Here is a 17,851-nt window from a genome sequence, read left to right as displayed (position 1 = left end):
TATGAAAAGTAATGAATGATACTGTGAAGCATACATTCTTGGGAGGAAAGAGTTGTTTCCATATAGTCATCTTTGTAAGTTTCTATGAGATAAAATTTTAATGACTTAGGAGGCATAATGTAAAAATATAATTATAAGGATATAAGGTGAAAAAAATAAATTAATGGAACCCCCCCAATATCTATGACCATTAACTAAGACACTTTGATAATACAGATATATCACAAAATCCTTTAAATCTACTCAGTATTTCACAAGCACTTTATTTTTAAGACTTTGAATATGATATAGATTAAACTAACTGATAAATAGCTTTTAAAAGTCAGATTCACCAGTGCAAACACCTACTGCACATTCATTGCAAAATAATAAATTTACCAGATAATTCCTAATTGTATTAACCCAATTCAATGCTGAATTATCCTTAATGCCTACAAATTAATAGCAATTTCCCTCAATGATTGCCTAGCATATAATTTTTAAAAATTACTATCATGAAACTAAGCAACGTTAACAAAAACCAAAAGAATCCCATGAACATTCAAGTCAATTTAATTCACTCCAAATTCTCTTCCAACCTTTGCTAGTTTGCAAGTGGAATGTGCACAGGGCTTGTGTCAGATGATCAGACTTCTAATCCCACTTCCTGCCCATGTCACCCAGGATAAATGACTTAATGTCTCTCAGCTTCAAGAGAGGGTAATATTTGCACAGGCTTGTTGTGAAGAAAGCCTCTGATAGATGTATGATATATGCATACATATATGCAGATATTATAAAGTTGTGATCAGTATGCCCAGATGATCTGTGATTCTGTGTTTTCCATATTGAGTGTATTTGTGAATAAATTTGGGTCCTTTGATAAGCTTTCTGCGGATCGCTGATGGACCAGCCTCACTGACTCTAGAAAGGGTCATCACCAGGTTAGATGCAGTAGGATGAATTTTTCAGACACAGCAATTCCCCAAAATCTTCTATTAAGGCACAGAGGAATAGTGATCTCTCTAGATGGGAGAATTTGTCTGACCAAATCAAATATGTATACTTGAAGTAACTACATATGCGCGGCTGCACATACAGTTATTTGACTTGGGAATACATAATACAATAAGGTATGGATCCAAGTTACTTCTCCTTCATACTTATGGCTGAGTTTCCCTAGAGCATTTTTTAAATAGTGATGATAATCTACATTGTTGTGTTAATTTTGGTTAGCTATATATTCATTTCTGATACTTGTATGCATATATCTGTAGAACTGGTATTGGATTTTATTGATTTTTTGGGTACATGTATTGATGTATGTATGTATTTAAAACCCTCTAACTGTTCCTTTGTGGTATATTTTTTTTTTGCAGGGCAATGGGGGTTAAGTGACTTGCCCAGGGTCACACAGCTAGTAAGTGTCAAGTGTCTGAGGCCAGATTTGAACTCAGGTACTCCTGAATCCAGGGCCGGTGCTTTATCCACTGCACCACCTAGCTGCCCCCCCCCTTTGTGGTATATTTTAAAGTTTGATATGTTTGGTGTCATTGATATTTTCTCACTTATTTTTCCAGATTAATTTTATTATTAGTTTGTCAAGTTTATTAAAAATGATGCTACTTTTTATCCAAATGTGAATGGTTCCTTGGGGTTAGACTTTTTCATTTCTGGCCTTACACATTGACCACATTGACCTACATTGCCTCTAGACAGAATAACAAGACAGAATGATAAGACGGAGTCTTGACAGCTAAAGCAAAGGGTAGAGTTGCCATCAGGATGATTCTGGCCAAAAAAACCCAAATCTACTTACACCTGAATTCCTAATTGCCTTCTTTGCTACTCAGTGTGAAAAGTACAACTACAAAGGGAGTCTGGGTACTCATTTACAGAAGGAGCAGAGGTGCCCCAGCAGTGGGAGGAGAGCTGGGGGCTCTAGGACAGAGAGGATCCTCAGCAGAGCATCTGTGGGGGCACACAGAGGCCTTCCAGGAGGAGGAGCCAGGCAAAGGTGGGGATCTGCAGTGATGGGACTGTGGAGCCACTGGAGCAGATAAACAGTGAAAGCCAGCGAGGCCTTCCCTCGAAGTTTAGTGTGCCTACCATTTTGAAGAGAGATTTGTGAAGGCTCTTCCTTCTTTCCTTTCACAAATATGCATTGAGAGCCTGCTTGAAGTTAAGTGCTGGGTGGACAAAATGTGGCTCGTAGCACATAACCACGCTAATACAAACACATTTTCCTATTGCCTTGTGAAAGCTTTCAATACCTCACATCTCACAGAGTCATAGAACATCACTAGAAGGGACTTTACTCCTATTCCATCCTCCTCATCTCATCTCAGTCATCCTTACAACACTCTTACGGGATGAGAAACACAAGAATCAATTTACAGACATAATTATGTTTTTCAAATGTATAAACAAAATTGTCTATACCCAGTCATCCTTTGTTAAGTGTGAACTTCTTTCTGGTTGGGTCTGGAAAGGAACAGCTGACTTGGGGGCCAAACAAGTAATCTATGGCCCCAGGGGCTTTAAAGAGGGGGAAACATCAGTGGTCCTTCAGACAAACAGAGGACCCATCCAAAGGATCCTGGCTCAGCCCCTGAGAGGTAACCACTGGGCAGGGGAAGAGAAAGAGAAAGAGGAAAGGGAGACAAGAAGAGGGTTTCTCTCTTATTCCTCCTCAACTTTCCTATTTCAGAGACTGGACCAGTAGCAGACAGAAGAGAGCATCCATCCCAAGGACTTGCCAAGGACCAACATAGACACACAGAGACAGGAATGCCACCTATTGCATCAGATTTGAAAAGGCCTGCAATTGCCTTGAGAAAGGGCTTCTAGTAACCTGAATTTGTACATTTACCCTCTACATTGCTGTGGTATCTTAAGTCGAAGCCCACTCTTTCCTGTAGGTGCTGTGTGTGTTTGTGGGAGAGTGTAACCAGACCTTTGCGGAAATGTTTTCTTTGTTGCTGTTCAGCTGTTTTCATTTGGGATATTCTTGGCAAAGATACTAGACTGGTTTGTCATTTTACAGATGAGGAAACAAAAGCAACCAGGGTTAAGTGATTTGCCCAGGGTCATACAGCTAGTAAGTTGTCTGAGACCGGATTTGAACCCAAGATGAGACTTCCTGACGTCAGGCTGGCACTCTATCGACTGCACCATCTAGCCAACAGTGATGTTTTGTACCAACTGTTTAACTATACCTTCTCAATAAATACTATCTAAAAGCTAACGGAAGCCTGGTTGATGAGAATTAATGAGAAGTATACCAGTGGAGGCCTAACTTGAAACCCAGCCTGTCAGCCCTGAGGGTAATGACAGTCCCCCTCTGGAGACCCAGCCTAGCACCCAGAGGGGTACTACAGCAGTTAAGGATATTTTAACAAAATAAAATATTCTGAAATTCAGGAAAATGTTGAGTACAAGCATTCTTACCTGCTATAAGTTTCACTTGACCGATTGCTTTCACTGGAGTCTCTAACTGAACTGCTTCTGTCAACAGAGGGGCCAGGAAGGGATGAAAGACCACAAAGAATGAACCAGAATTTCCACCAAGGTTTGTGAGGCAATGAACCATTACTACTGGGGGGGCAGGGGGGGGGGAGATGCACACCACATTCAGTCTGTATTCAATCTTTTCTCTTTAACCATAGTCACTTACTATAAACTTGTAGGATACTGATCCAGAATAGATTTCTCATTTCTTTTTTTGTTTTTTGGTGAGGCAATTGGGGTTAAGTGACTTGCCCAGGGTCACACAGCTAGTAAGTGTCCAGTGTCTGAGGCCGGATTTGAACTCGGGTCCTCCTGACTCCAGGGCCCATGCTCTATCTACTGCGCCACCTAGCTGCCCCAGATTTCTCATTTCTTGATGACATTTCTAGGTCATCTACCTCATTATTTCCTCTAGCTATTGATGAAACATGAAGATGATTTGGGATTCATGTAAGGGAAAACATCCTAATAATAAGAAAAACTAGACTCTAATGAATGGGAATAGTGAATCCCACAAAGTGGTTGCACGTGTTCAAACACATACTATATCGTTATGATCATTTAAAATATGGTCATTGGTTCTAAGTCAATGGAAATATGCAGTGTGGGTATGAATAACTTAATGCTACCACTTCATGGGATTCATTGCTTGCATTCATCAGGGCCTAGCTCTATCCAAAAGGGAACTGGATTAGACTGGACCATCTTAGGAAGTAGTTAGTGAGATGTTCCTCAGTGCATGACCACAAGTTCGAATGTGATAGAGGGAATTCCTGGCCACGTAAGGGTTGAATAAAGTCCTTTCCAATTATGAGATTCTGATCCAGCGAAGTGTTTTGAACAGCCTCATTATCTTAGCCTTGTTTTGGGGATGCTCAGGCTTAGTTCACCTTGTAAGCCGAAATCAACATATAGAAAGAGATTCTTCCACTGAATCTGCTCTCTCCGAGATCTCTAGTGATAATCCTATCACCAAGATCAATGACCTCTGTTCATTCTTCATCCTCCTTGACTCGACTCTGCAGGAAGCCCTTCCCAATTCTCCCCAATTCTGAGCCTTATTACCATCGATTGTCTCCTTTATCCTGTATGTATCTTGCTGGTACCTAGCTTTTTACCTCCTCCATTAGGCTGAGCTGCCTGCAGGCAGGAGCTGTCTTTGGTTTTTCTTCATATCTCCAGCACTAATCATAGTAGCAGGCCCTTCCAAATGTTTGCTGACTGACTCTGGAGCTTACAGCGCCAATGACCACCCACTCACTCCTTCCTGATGATAATCTTTCCCCTCTTGGTTTCCGTGACACTGAACTGCGTAGCATTTCTCTTCCTGGATCTCTTACTGTTTCTTTTGTCTCATTTTCCTCTTCCTCTTCCCTTAAATGTGAATGTTGCTAAGGTTCGCTCCTCTACCCTTCTCCCTTTTCTCTCTACATGCTGTTCTCTCTGTGTCGTTTCAGTCATCAACACTACATGGAAGCCTCCCCCTGTCTAACCATAGCTCCCCACTTTGGACTTGTGAAGTCTGGGTTGGGAAGCCAAGAGTGCTATGACATATTTATCTGGCACTGAATTTCATCTTCTTCAACTCAGCCCGACACCCTAGCCTTTTGAGTAATCTAACTTTCTTGGACTTGTCAAAGAGAGGCCATCAGTTGTCCAGTCTTGTCCATGTCTATCTCCAAACTTCTATGCCCACCTATCAACTCCTCATTTTTTCATTCCCATGGCTGTAATTTCAATCCAAGCTCTTATAACCTTGGCTTGAACACCCGCAACAGCCTACTCACGCCCAACTCTCTCACTACAGTTTCTTCTTGCTCCTCAAAATAATAGCATCAGAGTATTTAGAACTCAAAGGGACCTTAGAGATAATTGACTCTGATCCTTTTGTTTGACGGGTAGAGAAACTGAGGGAGCCACTCATTGAGGCAACGTGAAGAGGTGAAATGACTTGGGCAAAATTCACAGTGCTTTGAGAATAACCTTGCTAATGCAGTGTACTTCTTATATGATTCCCCTACCCAAAAAATTATCTATTAAGTGACTAGCACTGTACTCATCTGGGTGAGATATAAAGGTGGATAAGACACTGTCCCTGCCATCTTGGGCCTCAGAGTCCGATACAGACAAACTCCTTCCCCCCCCCCTTCCCGCCCCATGATGTGGATCTGACCTACTTCACCAATCATGTCTCACGCTACACGAGATCCCTGCTCCCCCCAAGGCACAATTTGTTCCAGCCAAATTGGACTGATCACCATTCTCTGATCCTTTTCTGCCCTTTTGTCTCTTTCCTTTGCTCACATCTATACCTGTGGAAATGCTATTTGTCATTCAAGGTCAACTCCGTGTTCTTTCCTCCTTCACACACTCTTCACACTGCTGGAATATCTTAGATGATCACTTTCTCATGTAAATCCCAGTCTTATCTCCCCTACCGGGTGGCATGATAACAATAATTCACATCTATAGAGCACTTTGTGATTTATAAGGCATTTTCCTCCTATCAACCCAAAACCTTATGTTAGGTCCACAGGGTGATAGTATGTTTATTTTACAGAAAACTGAGGCCCAAAGACTTGGCCGCAGTCACAGCGGTAGTGTCGTAGCTGGGATTTGGACCCAGGTTTTCTGATACAAAATCTGCTGCTCTGAATATGCCTTATTTCTTATCCTAGTGCCTAACCCAGTTACTTGCTCAAAATAAGGCAATCAGGAAAACTTAAAATCAGATTACTTTTCCAGCAAGATGATTCCAATGAGACGGAAAAGCAAATAACCATTTTTATAGATTTTAGTGAAAATTGCCTCCTTTCATTTTACCAACAACTTTTCTTTCAATTAACCAAATTTTCTAGATAGCTTATAAATTGTTCATTCACAAACATTACTTCCAAAACATAGCAAGAATTATAAGAACTGATGTAAGGTGAAGTGAGAAGAACCAGATCATTGTGCACAGTAACAGCAATGATGTAATGATGGTCAGCTGTGAAGACTTGGCTGCTTTGATCAATACAATGATCCAAAAATAATTCCAAAGTATTCATGCTGAAAAAAGAGAGAACTGATGAAATCTGCATACAAACTGAAGTATAATTTTCTCACTTTAATTTCTTGCTTTTTTTGAAATATAGAATTTTGTTTTGCATGATTTCACATGCATAATTGATATCCTATTGCTTGCCTTCTCAGTGGGTGTGGAAAGGGGTAGAAAGGAAGGAGAGACTTTAGAACTCAAAATATAAAACAAAAAGAATGTTTTAAAGAAATAAATGATAAATTAAAATATTAAAAAAATAAAATAAAATAAAAAATATATCCAAGAGCTGGGAGCACGGAGGGAGTTGAAGGACTGCTGGGTTAAAGTTTCCCAAATTCTTGACATTCAAAAACTGTAGCCTTTCTTACCTGTTGAACATCTCTGTTCTCAATTTAGATTCAGTAAGTGAGTCTCTGACTGCATCATCTCTGTATGGACAAACATACTCTATAGTTAATGATATGCAAAGGAGCACAAATGTCCATTATAGCTTCCACATCTCCAGATTTCTCATCTGAATTTAGCCTTCCTATAGGCATTAAGTGAGTTTCCAAAGCAAAGTTTACAACCCCTAGATAAAATCCCAGAAAACTTTCTTTTTTTTTCTTTCTTTCTTTCTTTTTTTTTTTTTTGTAGGGCAATAAGGGTTAAGTGATTTGCCCAGGGTCACACAGCTAGTAAGTGTCAACAGATAACTTTATTTTCATAGACTCCCATGTGAGAAATGAATATTTCTACCTTACATATAATAACTAATTATTGTATTAGGACCAAGGTCTTTCCCTTTTTCTGCTTCGTCATCCAGAAATCCCTCTTAAAGATTTACCTAGGGTGAGATCTAATCAGACAGTAAAAGAAATTCTAATGGGTATGTTCCTGCTCATTGTGTTTGCTCTGACAGGTCCTGGGAAAATGTTGATTCTCCCTATTATCAAGACAGGTAATATGGAAATTGATGTCTGACCAAGATTTGAGTGACCTAAGTTCCCTATCCCAACATAGCCCACTTCCCATTAACCAATCAGAGGTGATTAGGTATCCCTCAGGAATACCTCCTCTTTGAAGGGCATATAAACTAAGATCCCACCACCATTAGGAGTCTTTGATCTGAGAAATGGCCAAATTACCATCCTTTTATTAATAAGATGATTAAATTACACAGAAACTATGCCTCTCAATTTTTTAATTGTCATGCCCAAAGGCTTTCAGGTGAATACTGGTTGGAATTACAGGGAATTAATAATGAGCTTCTTCAAGGCAGGGGCTAAATATGTTCCAAGTTCTCCATGCTGTCCATTCTGTCTGTGCTTACCACATTGCTTTAAAGACTGCTGAGTTCAATCTTGTCATGTGTAGATTAAAAGTTAGAGTGGTATAAGCCTGAAGAAAGTAGCCAGGATAGTCATTAATGTATGGGATATAGGGCTAAGGGCCATGATAAACACCCAGCTCTCCTTCTAACTAGCTGATTGAGAAACAGTTATTACTTTCACTGCCTAACTCACAGGGTTGATGTTTTTCCCCTGTTATTCCCAGACATCATTTCCAGCCCTAGCTCTCCACAGGGGAGTCCAGGGACAACTCAACCAGAAAACCACACAAACACAGATGGACTTTTGAGAGGGTGAAAAGCACATTCGTCTTACACTCCCATGTGAATGGCTGCTCCGGTGGCTGGTCTTCCAATGTCACCATCATTCTTAGGTAGAGGCACAGAGGGCTCCTCATTGATGACACTTCTCAGTTCATGAAGAAGCTGTTTTAAATCCCTTGTAGGGTCTTCCTTCAGGATAGAAACTTTGGCTGGTACCTGAATTATAACAATTGTTTACACAACAACTATAATGAGTTAACATTGTACTTTCCAGATAGGTACATCCCCACCAATAAAGATGCTGTTACTGTTATACAAAATTTAATAATCTAAGATACAAATGAGATGCTGATGAATGCATAAGCTATCTGCATTTGATGGAGCTGCCTTATTATCCAAAAGAATTTTATGAAACCTTGGATTAATGAGATCAAAATGCCCTCCAACTGAACTCCAACTAAACTCAGACAATATATGAATATCAAGAAAACCCCAAAATTATTTGGGGTGTTGCATACCATTTGCCTCCAAATGTCTGGGAGTTTATAGTTAGCAGATAAGCTCCCCATCTACTCTCACTTCTTTCCCCAAGATAATTGATAGATTTTATGACTCTGTAGTGAACACCTTTATCTGCTAGAGCCATCCTTGTAAAAAAAAAAAAAATCTTGGTATCCTTGTCATGACATCCCTTTTGAGTCATATGCTCTTCTCATATAATTTGCTTTCAAGTTGAACGGTCAAACTGATTTGTATCATGCTAATAGAACTGATAACATTCTGTACTAAAGAGCCAGAAAAAAAGAAAAGTTAATTAATCTGTATCTGATTGCTTCACCAACAGAGATCTACAACTTGGATGACTAAGGGCTGTTTAAATGCTTTCACTAAGAGGGGTTTTGAGCTTCTTCTTTGGAAGAAGTATCCATATGTACATATCCACTAGCTCTTGGGACAATAAAGTGGTGCTGTATTTTCCTAAGTGCTCTCTGATCTGTTCCGTGAATTTCTCACTCTATTTTCCATAGAAAACAGTTATGAAAATATATTTTTTCACATTACTAATTGTATTGATCTGAATATATTCAACATCTTCTAAAGGATAAAGCATTTAAAGGAGATGGTAATGAGTACTTTCATTAGAAATATAGAATTTTAGAGCTAGTAGAAACCTTAGGGATGTAGTCTGGCCCCTCATTTCATGGATGATGATGAAAAGAAACTTTTTTTCAAAATCAGTTTTATATTCTTCAAGAATAAAAAAAGTTTTACAGATTACGGTCCATTTTTACATGATAAATATCGATTTGCACTCTACCTATTTGCATTGGTGATATAATTTTGTAAAATTTGATTGTTATCTTCCGCTCAAATATTTCAAACCTAAATGACATCTAAAGTTTCTAAAACAAAGAAACAAAAAAGATCATTCACTTATTTGAACTCTACTCACTTGGAATTCATAATAATTTACACTGGGTTTGAAGTTTACTTTTTTTTAAATATTGATATCTTCTTTTGCTTTCCATCTATCACCTTCATTTCCTAACATATCCTTCCCCGCCCCCCAAGGTAAGGCTTTCTCTTTATTTTAAAGCAGGAAAACCAACCAACACTGCCAGAAGGTACGGAAAGTATTCCTTGCCCTTCATTCTCTACTTCTGCATTTTCCTTCTATAAATGTGGAGGATTCAGGTTGTGTGGTGTGGGGTTTTTTCGGGGGGAGGGGGGAGGATTTACATTGCCATAGTCATTCTTCATATTGCTTTCCTAGCTTTGCTCATGGAGTTTACTTTTGTATTAGCAAGGCAAAAAGGGTTTAGCAAAAGTATAGCATGAATGATATTATAAGGGGAATGTTTTAACCGATTTGGGAAAACAAGCTGCTTTCATACTCAGATTCACAGGCTGTTGCAGAGTGTCTGGTTATGAAGTTAATGCCCTGAGGGGTTAAGTGACTGAATTAGTGGTAGAGTTGTTAACCAAACTTAGGTCTTCTGACATAACACAAGAGACAGGACCAGACCAGCATCTGGGAGGCCATATCAGGGGACAAGGCCAGCCAAATCCTGAAGCCTTCTGATCTCAGCTGCTGCTCTCAGGACCAAGCAGGGCCTGCCAGCACTATACATACAAGAGTACAGAAGAGAGCAGAGTCAAACTCAAAAACAATTGCTCAGTCCAGAAACTGAGGCTGGACAGAACTGAGTAAACAGGAGAAAATACCAAACACAATGAAGAAAAACCTTAGGCTGACAAAAGCTCAAGAGGTAAACCCAGAAGATAAGAGTGACTCCACAACAAATCCAAATGGAGTCTCAGAGAAAAGAATGTCCCTGTCACCAGACCACCAAGAGTACCTAGAAGAAATGAAACCAGGAAGGCAAATGGGAGGTTAAAAGAAATAACAGCTAGAGAGGAAAGAATTAGCCAGGAGAACTCATAGTTTAGAACAGACTTACCTCATTTCTGCCAAACTACTTTCTAGTTTCCCCAGCAATTTTTGTCAGAGAGTGATTTCTTGTCCCAGAATCTTATATCTTTGGGTTTGTCAAACACTGGATTACTATAGTCATTAATACTGTGTATTGTGTACCTTATCCATTCCACTGATCCACCACTCCATTTCTTAGCCAGTACCAGCCTGGTTTGATGATTACAGCTATAAGATTATGAGTTTTGCTGGGTAGGTGATTCTTGGTTGTAATCCTAGCTCTTCTGCCTTCTAAAATATATTCCAAGTCCTCCATTTCTTTAATGTAGAAGCTGCTAAATCTTGTGTTATCCTGACTGTGGGTCCATGATATTTGAATGATTTCTTTCTGTCTGCTTGCAGTATTTTCTTCTTGACCTGGGAGCTCTAGAATTTGACTGTCATATTTCTGGGAGTTTTCATTTTGGGATCTCTTCCAGGAGGTAATTATTGGATTCTTTCAATTTCTATTTTACCCTCTGGTTCTAGTATATCAGATGCTTAGGCTTCTTTTTGATCATGGATTTCAGGTAGTCCAATGATTCTTTTTTGTGTGTGTGTGAGGCAATTGGGGTTAAGTGACTTGCCCAAGGTACACAGCTAGTAAGTGTCAAGTGTCTGAGACCGAATTTGAACTCAGGTCCTCCTGACTCCAGGGCCAGTGCTCTATCCACTGCGCCACCTAGCTGCCCCTAGTCCAATGATTCTTAAATTATTTTTCTAGGTGAGTTTTTTTTTTATCAATGAGATATTTAACATGTTTTTCATTCTTTTGATTTTGTTTTATTGTTTCTTGGTGTCTCATGAAGTCAATAGCTTCCACTTGCCTGATTCTAATTTTTAAGGAATTATTTTCTTCAGTGAGCTTTTGTACCCCTTCCCCCTCCCCCTCCCCCCCACCCCAGTTTGGCCAATTATATTTATTAGGTAGTTCTTTTCTTCAGTGAATTTTTGTATCACTTTTTCTATTTGACCTATTCAGTTTTTTAAGGAATTCTTCTCTTCAGTGAATTTTTGTTCCTCTTTTATAATTTGGCCAATTCTGTTTTTTAAGGTCTTGTTTTAATTGTTTTGTGCCTTCTTTTGTGCCTAGGTCCTTCACTCTCCTGCAGCCACCAACTACTGCCCTGGGGCTAACACTATCTCAGCACCTTTTCCTCTCCTTGTTTATCACTTAAGCACTAGCCACATAGAAGCAAACTGTCCCCACCTAGTGTTTTCTCACCTCCAACTAATGTTCCACTCCTAAGCCTGCCCATTCCTTCCACGGCACCCTCTGGAATTCACTTCTGTTCCATAGTGAGCAAACTCTCCTTCATTCTGGACCTCGTTTCTCTCACACTCCTTCCGCCTAATATCTTCCCTCAGCAATACCTTCCCTCTGAAGTTAACTTAATTAAAACTTCCTGCCCAATCCAGATAGGTACCAGCCCCCTCCCCCCCCCCCAGTCATTCTCTCTCCTTTTCAAGAAGTTCAGCCCCTGGTTTATCAGCTTCCTCTGTCCTCCTTCTCCCACTCCTGCCTTTATACCGGGGAACATCCCCGCCAGACCTAACCTCGCAATTCCTCAATCTCCTTGGAGCCTATAACCTGCTCCTTCAGTTCACCTTGAAACTCACTACTGTGCATTCAAAAACTTAGATCTTCCCCTATTTGACCACAACCTTCTACCCTTCCACCTCTTCTTGTGCCTCAGCTCTCCTAAACTTATTCCTTGCCCCCACTGCAACCTCCAATCTCTTGACCTTTCAGGATTGTTTGTGACCTCATTTATTCCCTTCCTAATTTTGACCCTATAGTTAACCAATTATTCAATTCTACAATGTCTTCTACTTTCAAATCCCTTGCCCCCTAGTCCTGCTATCCCCCTGGACAATCATCAGCCTCACAGACTGCAGAAGAGAGTTGAAGGAAATCATATGGCCATGCCATCTAATTCATGTTATCCAGCTTCTACTAGCCTCTGTCTGCCCCAAAGCAGTCCTTTTGATTCATCCCTCATCAATTCCTCACCACCCCCTTCCCTATGGAGGCTATGTTGAACCTTCTCTTTCCTAAATACTCCCACAATTTCCCCCTCCCCCATCTCCCTGAGAAGCTCACATCTTTCTTTACTGTGGAAATCAAGGTTTCTCCCCTTTTCTGCATCTCAAACCCCTTGACATCACCCCCAACACACACACACACACACACACACACACACACACACACTTTCTCTTCCTTTCACAATTCTCTGACAACGGCACAGTCCTTTAGTTTTCCAAGGCCAGACCTGATATGTATCATTGAGAGCAAGCCTGTAAGTCCTTTGCTTCTCTGCTTTTCTTGGGCAAGTATCTAAGCAACAGAAGTCTCTGTCCCTACTTCAGCAGACACAGGGTCTGTGTGCCGAAGCCAGCTCTAGGAAAGGGGGTTACTCAGAAATGAGCACTCTACAAATTCAGGCTTAATTGATTGTTTTGTTGATGGTCTAGACTTAAGAAAATGCTAATAATGCAGATTAACCTGAAAAGTGTTTGCATACATTTGTTTTCCAGCCTCTTTGTTCATTAATCCTCTGCCAGCACATCCTGTATTGCTCTATGAACTCTGCCTCAGCTCTGCTCTAGGCTGGAGGTTAACAGGAACCACAAGGGGCATGTATATTACAAAAGGCTTGACATCTCTTATCTCATCTGAGCCTCACCACCCCCCTGAGCAGATCTAGGCTAAGGCTGCATCTATTTCCGTTCTCTGGCCAGTTAGCATGCGATATACATCTATTGATCTTTACCCAAAGGCTCTCTTCCCTGGTTCCTGGATCTCCTCACACCAGTGCATCTTATTTCAATAGAAAGGCAATGCTGTACTCTCTCCCCTTTTACCTGTCCCTAGCCTATTTCTTTAAAAAGAAAGGAGGGGCACGCCCTTGCAGAGTGGCATCCCAGTTATGGATCTCCTCCCATTGATTTTCCTTGTGTAAGCATCTGTAGCTACTTGGTACATTGGTACACGGACATCTGGGACCATGGGCTCCCGAGCTGGCTCCTTTCTTGTGTCAGAGGCTGTTTTCTTTCCTTTGGGGGTTAAGGTCCTTTTTATTAGATTTGCAAAACTCTAGACAATGTCTTGCCAGTCCTTTTTAGATGAATTCTATTGTGCATTGTTTCATAGTTACTTTTGGTTATGTCTTGTTTCTGCCCTTGACCTTCATTAGTCCTAGGCCCTCCCACCACCATGACTCCCTCCTCTCTGAGATCACCTTCCATTTCTAGCGTCTATGTCTCATGTGTGCCCCTTTAGACTGTGAGCTCCTTGAGAATAGAGGCCATGATTTTGTCTTTCTTTGTATTCCTAGTGCTGTGAGAAATAATGATTAAGAATCAATATCTTGGCAAACCCAGAAATCTCTTTTTTCCCTTTGTCTTCTCTTCCCTCCACTCAAAGGTAATGTCTCCTTGAGAGATTTCATCAAATCTCTCTATCTGGGCCAAGGCCAAGCCAAGCTCATAAAAGGAGCCTTGGGTGGAGACAGATTCTTTGGGCTAGATAAGCTTAAGGCCTTTACTGATATTTGGCCTTCGTGAACCAGTTCTAGGTGGAAACCATTGTGACCCCAGCAGCTTGGATGGGGGTCTCTACATATTTCCTGGATGTCATCTGGACATGAATCACATATCCCCGACTTCATTTTAACATAACCCAGCTCTAGTCATGTCAGGTAATTAGATTTGATTGCCGTGTGATGGGCCTCCTACAGATGGAAGGACATGTGAACAGAAACTCGATCGTGAGGATCGAGAGACACCACAGACCTCCTCTTGTTAATATCCTGCCCGCCATGTTAATAAAATGATTCAATTACAGAGAAACAATGCCTCTCAGATTCATTATCATCACAGTGCTTAGCATGATGTACGGCATATCTGGAGTAAGCACCTAATAAAGTCTTGTTGACAGACTGGCTGATATTGTGATGACCTCAAACCCTGGATCACTGCAGAGCCTCCTCCAGGAGAAAAGTCAAACCTATGAAGAGGGGCTATTGTCCAGACAGACAAGATACTGAGTTACACAACTCCTAGAGCCTGGCCTATACCCACCATTGGATAAATGCTGACTGTCGATGTAGGGATCATCAACTGGATGAACAATGAATTGGGACTAGAATTAAAGAACAGAAGAGGGGGCAGGATGATGTTTGGCAAAGCCCACATGAATTTAATGACTCCAAAGCTGCTGGAAACAAGTGCTCATCTTTTAACAGCAGGATTCTCCTGGTGATACCACATGGCTTGGAGCCACAGATCACCATGGCCTCCGAAGATGACACTGTGGGTTGCCCAAAGAGCAATGCCAAGGAGCAGGATGGGCATGGGAAGGCTATATTGTATTACCAGGAGAAAGGGGATAAATGATGTAATCAGAGAGATGGAAAACTAGAGGAGGAGAGAAGTAGGAAAACTATCTCCTTGACAGAAATAACAAAAGCCCAACCAAGATACCATGTACTACATAATTTATCTTCACAATTTTTTTTGAAAAAATATCTAGCTCAGGGGCAGCTAGGTGGTGCAGTGGATAAAGCACTAGCCCTGGGTTCAGGAGGACCTGAGTTCAAATCCGGCCTCAGACACTTGGTATGTACCAGCTGTGTGACCCTGGGCAAGTCACTTAACCCTCATTGCCCAGCCAGAAAAAAAGGAAAGAAAAATATCTATCTCTACAACCTAGCAATTAAAATGAATAATTTCCATGTACATGCATACATATTTTTTGTCTTTTATGGAAAACATCTTGAGCTAAAGTTGCATATATGCATCCGCTCATTTGCCACAGGGGTTAGAAAAGATACTTACATGAGATACATAGCTGATGGCAGACTGGGAAGATGGTAAATTAGCAGAGTGGGGTCGGGAAGTAGGCAACGATGTTATAAGGCGCTGTTTCATCGAAGAACTTGGGGTATAGCCTGTCCCTTGAAGTTCCTATATATTAATATAGATATGGATATAAATGGAAAAATGTTTTGAATCATTTCTGGCCTTTTGAACAAAAAACTTATGAAACAAGTATAATTTTATGCTACAACATATTAAGTGTTATTTGCATACTGCATACTGGGTATCCACCAAAATTGGCATATTAAGCCCAATCACGACTGATTTTTATATCTCTAAGGGAAGTCAGACTCTTAAGAAGGAGTATTCATTCAGATTGTCAACACAGTCAAATGTATGCTCTAGGGGCATAAATATGTGTTTTGGTTGTCTTTGAGTTACCCAGGAACAACTTCATGAAGGTCTTGGAGAAGTGATACAGACCAAAAAAATATAGTGGTACAAGCCCAGACCCATTCTCCAATGGGCACTCTACTGTTGAGGAAATGGAAGAGGATGGAGCTCTCCAAGGGAATACTGTGTGAGACCCAAACTGATCCAAAGCAAGGTATAAGTAAGCAAGGCCTTCTTATGGTCAGGAAAACAACTTGCGTCATGAGAAAACTCTGGCGCTTATATGAAATAAATTCTACTGACCTAAGATAGCAGTTACCTGCAGGAAGTGTAAGATCTGAGAAGGTGAAGAAAGTGTCTCTTCATGCTGCCTGGACATCTTATTGCTGGCTGCTGGCACCATAAAGATTTGGATATCAGAACCTATTTTCAACTACCCATGGCAAACAGTTACTATAGCTGCTAAGCAGAAATATCAAAATTCTATGAATCTCAAGTGTAGTTGGACTTGCTGTGTTAGACAAACACATAGAGTCCACTGGAAAATTAAACAGCCACAGATTTCTCAGCACAGAGTGGAGAATGCCTTTTATTATAAAACTTCTTGTTGGGGCAGCAGGAACTGAAGAATATCAGCAGGAACATTTTGTAGTTGATCCCCTTGAGAAAACAATGGGCCTAATATTGACTAATATTTCATTTACAGATACTGTTTCAGGAGATGAGAGGCTTAGTAGGCCTCCACCCGTCTCGGATGACCATGGATCAGCGCCTTGAAGAGCCACAGCCCACAGTGTGGCTGTGCAGTTCGATACGGGAGCTGTAGCTCCTGAGTGACTTATAACTGGTAACTGCCGCATCCCGTGTTGTATCTGCCCCATGAGGAGTAGCTGGAGTGTCCTCTCCAGGGCGCTGGCCTGGGTGGATCAATATGGAAAACAAGCTGTTGCCCATGCAGCAGGTTTTCCCTCTCCTCGACATTGGTGGATCCAAAGGAGAGGCAGAGCCAATACAGTTTGGCACCAGTGCCGCCGCAGGAGTTGCCAGAGGGATGTGATGTCTTAACATCCAACTGCCTAAGGGACTCTGACTCCTGATTTTTCCTGGAGGTTAACTCCTGAAGCCTTTCCCATATATGGGTATAACCACAAGGCTGTGGAGGTTTAAAATTAGGGTTTCCTTCCCCTACTGGGTTGCCTGCCAAGGCTAACTAGCTGGCCCGAAGCGACTGGTTTTAAGGCACCAGTGACTCGCCTCGCCCCTTCTCCTGTTAGATGGGAGGCTTATTATCACCCAATCCTGAAGAACAAAGACACTTTCATTCAAGATGCCAAACACTGTGAGAGAGCCTTAGCAATTATATCAAAGGGCAGGTGAAAAATGAGATACCAACTAATGTTAATAATGGCCATGAAGCAAGGAAATGGGGTAATTATTTTTTAAATTATTTTAATATTTTATTTTACACAATTATATATAAAAACAATTTTGGACATTCATTTTTAAAATTTTGAGTTCCAAATTATCTCCCTCCATCTCTTTCCTCCCCTCTCTTTGAGAATACAGATAATTTGATATAGGTTACACAAGTGCAGTCATACAAAACATATTTCTACATTAGCCATGTTGCAAAAGAAAACACAGACTCTCAGTTCTTTTTCTGAAGATGGATAATATTTTTCATCATAAGTACTTTGGAATTGTCTTGGATCATTGTATTGCTGAGAATAGCTACATTGTACATCAAACAATATTGTATATCATATTGCTGTTGTATGTGTACTGTGTATAACATTCTCTTGGTTCTGCTCATTCCACTTTGCATCAGTTCATGTAAGTCTTTCCAGTTTTCTCTGAGGGCATTTTGCTCATCATTTCTTATAGCACAAATAGTATTTCATCACAATCATATGCACAACTTGTTCAGCCATTCCCCAATTAATGGAAATCCCTTCAATTTCCAATTTTTGTCACCATAAAAAGATGTCCTAAAATATTTTTGTACATATAGATGATTTTCCTTTATTTTATCTTCTGG

At 40.6% G+C, this 17,851-nt stretch overlaps 1 protein-coding gene across 1 annotated transcript in view; it reads right to left on the bottom strand.

Moving 5' to 3' along the window:
* CCDC158 (coiled-coil domain containing 158) overlaps positions 1–17,851 on the bottom strand; it is a 115,760-nt gene that overhangs the window by 16,247 nt on the left and 81,662 nt on the right. The window contains exons 18-19 of the mRNA XM_043969649.1: positions 15,439–15,567; positions 8,179–8,342 (exon numbers count right to left, since the gene is read on the bottom strand). Coding sequence (XP_043825584.1) covers positions 8,179–8,342; positions 15,439–15,567 — 293 coding nt within the window. The remainder of the gene's footprint in view (positions 1–8,178; positions 8,343–15,438; positions 15,568–17,851) is intronic.

The sequence above is a fragment of the Dromiciops gliroides genome, chromosome 6 (assembly GCF_019393635.1).
Source record: "Dromiciops gliroides isolate mDroGli1 chromosome 6, mDroGli1.pri, whole genome shotgun sequence".
Classification (NCBI taxonomy): domain Eukaryota; kingdom Metazoa; phylum Chordata; class Mammalia; order Microbiotheria; family Microbiotheriidae; genus Dromiciops; species Dromiciops gliroides.
The sequence above is the reverse complement of the archived record's forward strand: the minus strand, read 5'-3'. Positions and strand labels throughout refer to the sequence as shown.